We start from the raw sequence: 6,565 nt of genomic DNA, 5'->3' as shown, positions 1-6,565 counted from the left end.
TCTTTCTCAACAAGATGAGAAGGCGCATTTCTCAAGCTGCTGCACTCCCCGTTGTCAAGGGAACATTCTCAAAACGGAGCGTGTTGTGCTCTGAAAAAACATGCTCAAATATTTGCATAAAGGCAAATACCACTTTTGACGGTGGAGAATTGGAATTGAACATTTTGTTTTCAAAACTCACGCATTCTCCCCGTCACTCCAAGAGCCAGAGCGAGAACGGGAAAACCAACAGTGCGGCTGCCTCTCCGGCTCTAATTGTTTGTATAGATGCTTTATGTTATACAGGATGTGGCTGGTACTTTATCGTCTACCATCTATTGTGTGGTTGTCTGCCTGGAGCAGAACAGTGATGATGCAGTGTCCCTGTCCAAGAGCCAAGGACAATCCTCTGTAGGAGGGTGAGCGCAGGCTGATGGACGGAGGAGAGAGGGGAGAAGAGGCAGAGGAAGAGGAGGGACACGTGCCACAGCTTCACCCAGCCATGCTTTTGGTGTGTGGAAATCTTATAAATCATGAAATACAGTGTTCGTCAGGATTGAGAATTTTGACACCAGCTAACCGTAAAGAAGCGTAGACCTTAGCGTAAATCAGCTTCCCCCTCTCAATGTTTAAAAGGGACAATACTTTTTAGAGCCAGGGGATCTGATTTCCTCCACAGTCATGAATTATAAACACGGAGTGAAGGAAGACAAGAGAAAAGTGCTGAGGATGTATAAATGAAGAGATTCACCAAATGTAATTCAAAGTCCAAGCCCAGGTTTACTGCTGTTTTTAATGGCAAGGTTAACATAGTCTTGGACTCCATTGTATATCACAAAAGGAATGTAAATGAAGATATAAATTATAAATAACTAGATATTATGTGGGAGGCATAACAAATGGGGATTGTAGAGATGCTGTATTACTCTCCCTTACTGATTTTAGGGGAGTAAAACTATTAAGATCGCGAGGCTATTCCCCTGTGGAACAGCCGAGCCATCCATTAATTTACATTTACAATTCAGAATGACTTGGGAGGAGCGAGCAGGTAGCGGTTTAGTGTCTTCTTGCACAAGGACACTTTGAGAGGACACATGGCTGTTAATGGGCACAGCGCCTGTCACGGGGATCATGTGACTTTTCACTCCAGAACCATTTCTCTAACCACTAGGCCACCTTGCCAACCTTCCCTAGTAATCTGTTATCTCCAGTTCATATTTTGACATATCTTGCGGGGACAAATTACAATTACCAGCTGCAACAGGGACACTGCAAAAATGTCCATCTTAACAAGTCATTTAGTCTCATATTCCGTCTTAAAAGCTTAGTTTTTCCCCAAAAGAAGTGAAAAATTCTGCCAATTAGATGTGATAACTCCACTTGTTTCCAACGCAGTTTCACTTGTTTAAGGAATTTACTGGAAAACAAATGACAATATCTTGAAATGAGTCAGAATAAGGCAGATCACTGTACTAGTATCAACAAAATGACACAAATTCCTGAAATAAATTGAATTGCATTGGAAACAAATCTCACCCCATTGGCAAATGTTTGAAATAGTTTTAAGAAAAGATTTTAATTCATCACTATTCATCATCACAATTCATCACTCTACTTGTCAAGACTCAATTATGGTCAATAAATCCACAGGAAAAAATCAATAAGAAAGCAATACCGTGAGAAGCAAATAGGCAACATTTCATTTGACTTCATTTCTCAAACATGAAGTCTCCATATGCTGCCATGACAATGGCATGATGCAAGTCATAAACAGCCATGATAGCAGCTGCCATCTTCTGTCAGCTGATTCACAGCTGTGATCTCAGTAACCAAATCCATTCATAACTGCAAGTCTGCATGATTGATTGCAATTATGTTTAGTTGTCAGTACACTATTGGAAGAAAAGTGCAGCCGCATAACAAAGATAATAAATACTTTTGACTCTTCAATAATTGCAATTCATGAACTGAGAAGTAAATGGCTTGATAGTAATGAAAACAGTTTGGTTCCTATGAGAGAAATTATCACTAATTGGCCCAGCTGGATAAACAGAGCCAGTAGTGTTGGTATATGGCGAAGCCTCATGGAGCAAACGCACTAACCTTCTCTCACCTTGTTAATATAAATTTTTGCATAAATATTCTATTCCTGCCCGGGCATTATTACATCTCCGAGGATGAAAATGTTCCCCTGACATTTAGTCCCACCCCACACATCTCCTGCTCTCTTTTCCTCCTCTCTTCATGTCACTCTGCCCCCTCCTCTTTATTCCTCTGTGTCGCTCGCTCTCCTCCCCTCCCCACATCTGTCCCCTCCCCGTCTCCCCTTGCCCCTCATCTCTTTTGGTCTCTGGCCCCATCTCAGTCTCCTGATTCACCGCTCTGTCAGTAGATCAATAGAAAGGCTCTCTGTCAGGAGCCGCTGCACGCCTCACCCCCCCCCCCCCATTTCTCCCTGGACTGCAGACACACAGCCTGCTGGGAAGCTGGCTTCCTCCTTCCCTGCCTGGAGAGCATCTTCTCCCTCCCTCTCTCTCCTCTCCAGATCACTTCTCATCCTTGCACCTATAGACCCTGATGGAGAAAATGCAGAGCACCTTCAAATGGGCTTCTAAAAGAACAAGGAAACCAGGGCTTTCTGGGAGCCAAAAGGAAAGAGCCTGGGAAAATAGGATATCAGCACAAGGCACAATGTGAAAAGAGGAGAGGGATGTGAGAGAGAGAGAGGGGGGAAAAAAACAGGGTGAGAGAGAGAAGTTGTGCATTCAGCTAAGCTGCAAAAGGCTGGCTCGTCTTCCCTCTCCCCGCCTTTCCCCACCCCCTGGATAAGTGTTCTGTCTCTCTGTCTCTCTCTCTCTACCTCTTTCTCTCTCTCTCTCTCTCTCTCTCTCTGCAGCTGTGGTCTGCTGAGCGTCACCTCCACACAGCAAGTGCCTTTACTTGAGCAGGAGAGGGAGAAGGAAGAGGAGGGGAGGCACGAGAGCGAATCCCAGGAGTCTGCCTGAAAGCACCAGAGGAGCGTCTCTCACTCCGCTGAAGGGGGGCTGAGAAGTGCACAGAGGCGGACAGGCAGACAGGCAGGGAGCAGACAGACAGACAGACAGGCAGGCAGGCAGAGAGCGGCGGAGTATCACAGCGCTGGCTGGAGCTGGCAGACCAAGCTGAGTGGAGGCAAGGGGATCCACTGGTGCTGCTGATCCTTGGGGTCCCTGGCAGAGCCTCTTGAGTGAGGAGAGACAGGCAACGGCACAGCGACCATGATCTCACCGGGGGGGCAGCATTTTACAGCGACAACGAACCGTGGAGACAGCTGAAACCCGCACACGAACACACACACACACACACACACGCACACAGCTGAGTGGGGAAGGACGGTCAGACACACGCTGCATTCAAAAGATTCACTACAGCCCCCCCCTCATTGCTTGCGTCCTCGGTGCAAGCACAAACACACACACACACGCGCTGAAACACACAAACTTACAGGCATAGACACAGAAAACAACGCGTGCACACGAAGACGTACACAGACAAGACGCGCACACACACAACACAAAATGCTACGTTTTCTTGCCCATGGATGGTGGATGACGGAGAGGAAAACTTCTGGAGAGGAAAACACTGCTCTGTTTTAAGCGGGACCCACTGCAGAGATTTTTCCACTAAGAATAACTTTACCACTTTGTGTTTTTTTTTTTTTCTCTCGGAGTTTGGGCTTAAAACCTCTATCCAAGCACAAGACATAATAACCTCTATTCTTAGTTGCAGAAATTGAAAGCGGTCTTTGTGACCATTAAGACGCCTCCTCTGATTCAGTCTGAGCAGTAAGTGGATTATGTCGGCAATATTTTGGGATTTCTCTTTAGCTTAAAAAAAAAATATCCATGACTGGTGGATTTACGTCTGTCAGAAAGGAGAGGATCCCGTGCGTTTTCTCCTCTCTTCTCCCGTGGATTACAGATGGGCTTTGTGATCTCCCAGCACAGTCTCATGGATGATCGCTCGCTGCCAGTCATTAGGATAAAGTACAAAGAGGGACACAAGTGAGTATTCAGCTGGCTTTTTATCTCTAAAGCTTAAGCTTGTATGAAAACAAGGGTGTCGAAAGTGATTCTATAATGAGAATACACTGCAGCAGCCTTTTCTCTGTTAATAACATATAATGTATTAATTTGTATTTAGTAGTGTAGCATTCAATGGATGATTCGCAGGGAATAAAGCAGAGACATGCATCTGAGATTTATGATTTTTTTTACAATATTGAGGCTGTATGTTTACAGAGCATTTGCCAGTGAACATAATTTACTAAATGAGGGGTACTGTCTACCCGGCAGGTGGCTTGGGCACAAGCGGAGATTGATTGAAGTGATCTGTGTGAATCCTATTAGTGCATCCTGGATACTGGCCAAGGCAGAAGCAATGGAGGGGAACACCACTGTCTAGCAGCACTATCTGATCTGCACACACTGGGCAAACTGAGGACCCTCCGCACTCCCTCTTCAACAGTTCAGCCCGGAGCCTCGCTCCCCTTCCCCTCTCCCCCAGGCAAGGATGGTACCCCCACCTCCCACCAACAAGCCCCACGTGTGCCTGTCCACCATCCTGATCATGAGCAGCATGGCGCTGATTGATGCCTACCTGGTGGAGCAGAACCACGGGCCACGCAAGATTGGAATCTGCATCATGGTGATGGTGGGAGACATCTGCTTCCTCATCATACTGCGCTATGTGGCGGTGTGGGTGGGCGCTGAAGTACGCACGGCCAAGAGAGGCTACGCCATGATCCTCTGGTTCCTCTACATCTTCGTGCTGGAGATCAAGGTCTACTTTGTGTACCAGAACTACAAGGCAGACAGGAAGAGCCTGGACACTCTGGCCAGGAAGGCGCTGACGCTGCTGCTCTCCATCTGCATCCCCGTACTGTTCGTGGTCCTGGTGGCCATCGACCACATGGAATACGTACGCGCCTTCAAGAAGAGAGAGGAGATCCGCAACCGTCTCTTCTGGGTCGTGGTGGACCTGCTGGACATACTGGACATCCAGGCCAACCTGTGGGAGCCTCAGAAGAAGGGGCTGCCTCTGTGGGCTGAGGGCCTGATGTTCTTCTACTGCTACATCCTGCTGCTGGTGCTGCCCTGCGTGTCCTTGAGCGAGATCAGCATGCAGGGCATCAACATTGTGCCCCACAAGATGCTACTGTACCCCATCCTCAGCCTGGTCACCATCAACATCATCACACTCTTCATCCGCGGGGGGAACATGATCCTCTACAGGGACGCCAGGGTGTCGGGGATCCTCATAGGGAAGAACGTCCTGGCCATCATACTAAAGACCTGCAGCTTCGTGCAGTACAGGAGACAGTTGCAGAACGCTCCCCCGGCCTTCGGGGTGGAGCTGCAGAAGAACTCGGTGGCCCACGCTCGCCCCGCCCCGACCCCGCCTCAAGTGGTCATGCAGGACCAGACGCCCCTTCCCGAGGTGACGACGTGCGAACACACATGACACAATGCCGAGGCACATCGCGGAAATGTCAATATCGGCACGTATGACCCTCAGGACACTGGCAGGGCACAATGTTCCACCCCCTTCAGGGCATGTGAACACTCATGGTACACAGGAGATTGCGATCTCCATTGATGCTTAATGGCACACAGGACACTGCAGACGCTGACCGTGCAAAGGGCAGCGCCATATCCAAAGCTGTCATGGTGCAAAATACAGTATCACTTGTGACTTTGTTAAAACATTTCCCCCAGTGAATTCAGTTAATTGTGTATTTTTTCTAATTGGACAAAAGACAAAAAGCAACTACAAGATTAGAGAATATATTTTTGAATTGTGTGTATTGCATTCTAATCATAAACTTAAGGGTTCGTGTGCTGTAGTGTGTATTTCTTTTGCTCGAATGCTGTTTTCAGTAGTTGAGGGGTTTGCAACGTTAAGTCAAAGGGAGCGACCAATGAGGGAATCCAAGTAATGAGAATGAAAATTACATTTAAATCAAAGCTTTCTCAAGAAAGAAAAGTGTGTTTTTATATGTGATTCTTTGATAAAGTATTGTGTACAAGATAAATGCTTTCTTGTTCTTTACTGGCTGTGGGCTTCTGTAAAGGGGGTTGTTCATGAAATAATTTACCGATTATTGGGCAAAATTGAGTATCTGACATTTTTTAATTAAAATCCAGGAAAGGTCCTTTAATTAACCTGAGTTACAAAAGAAAATAGCCAATGATTTTTCCCTCTTCTCTAATCTTCAATTGGAGACTATGTAATTGCCAAAGTGGTGCCTTCGTGATGCTATTCATCTTGAGTGCGGTCTTAACATTCCAGCCTGGTTATTTTGAGCTTGATAAATGAGGAAAGGAACAGAAGTGACGCATTTGAAATAAATTCTCTGTGCCGTTATGAACAGTGTATGATGACTGCAAAGGGTGAATATGGCACACGCTGTATCCATAGGATAGAACATACAGCCCAGGGGCAGCACTGCAGATGGATAAGTGATGCTCACACACTGTATGGAGACCTGCTCACCATCCTCCTCAGGCGCTCACTCACTATCTATGCCTCTGCTAAGTTGCAGTGG

At 46.8% G+C, this 6,565-nt stretch overlaps 1 protein-coding gene across 1 annotated transcript; it reads left to right on the top strand.

Annotated features, from left to right (window-relative positions):
- Positions 1–4,530: 4,530 nt before the first annotated feature.
- Positions 4,531–5,481, top strand: LOC139657959 (transmembrane protein 121). The gene has a single exon (XM_071535951.1). It carries the CDS (start codon positions 4,531–4,533, stop codon positions 5,479–5,481), a length of 951 nt encoding a protein of 316 aa, XP_071392052.1.
- Positions 5,482–6,565: the final 1,084 nt, after the last annotated feature.

This window comes from Centroberyx affinis, unplaced genomic scaffold (assembly GCF_046629955.1).
Source record: "Centroberyx affinis isolate AG114_WGS23_722 - 3 ecotype Tasmania unplaced genomic scaffold, CSIRO-AGI_Caff_v1 ptg002799l_1, whole genome shotgun sequence".
NCBI lineage: Eukaryota > Metazoa > Chordata > Actinopteri > Beryciformes > Berycidae > Centroberyx > Centroberyx affinis.
Note: the sequence above shows the minus strand (reverse complement) of the source record. Positions and strands in the feature narration are given on the sequence as shown.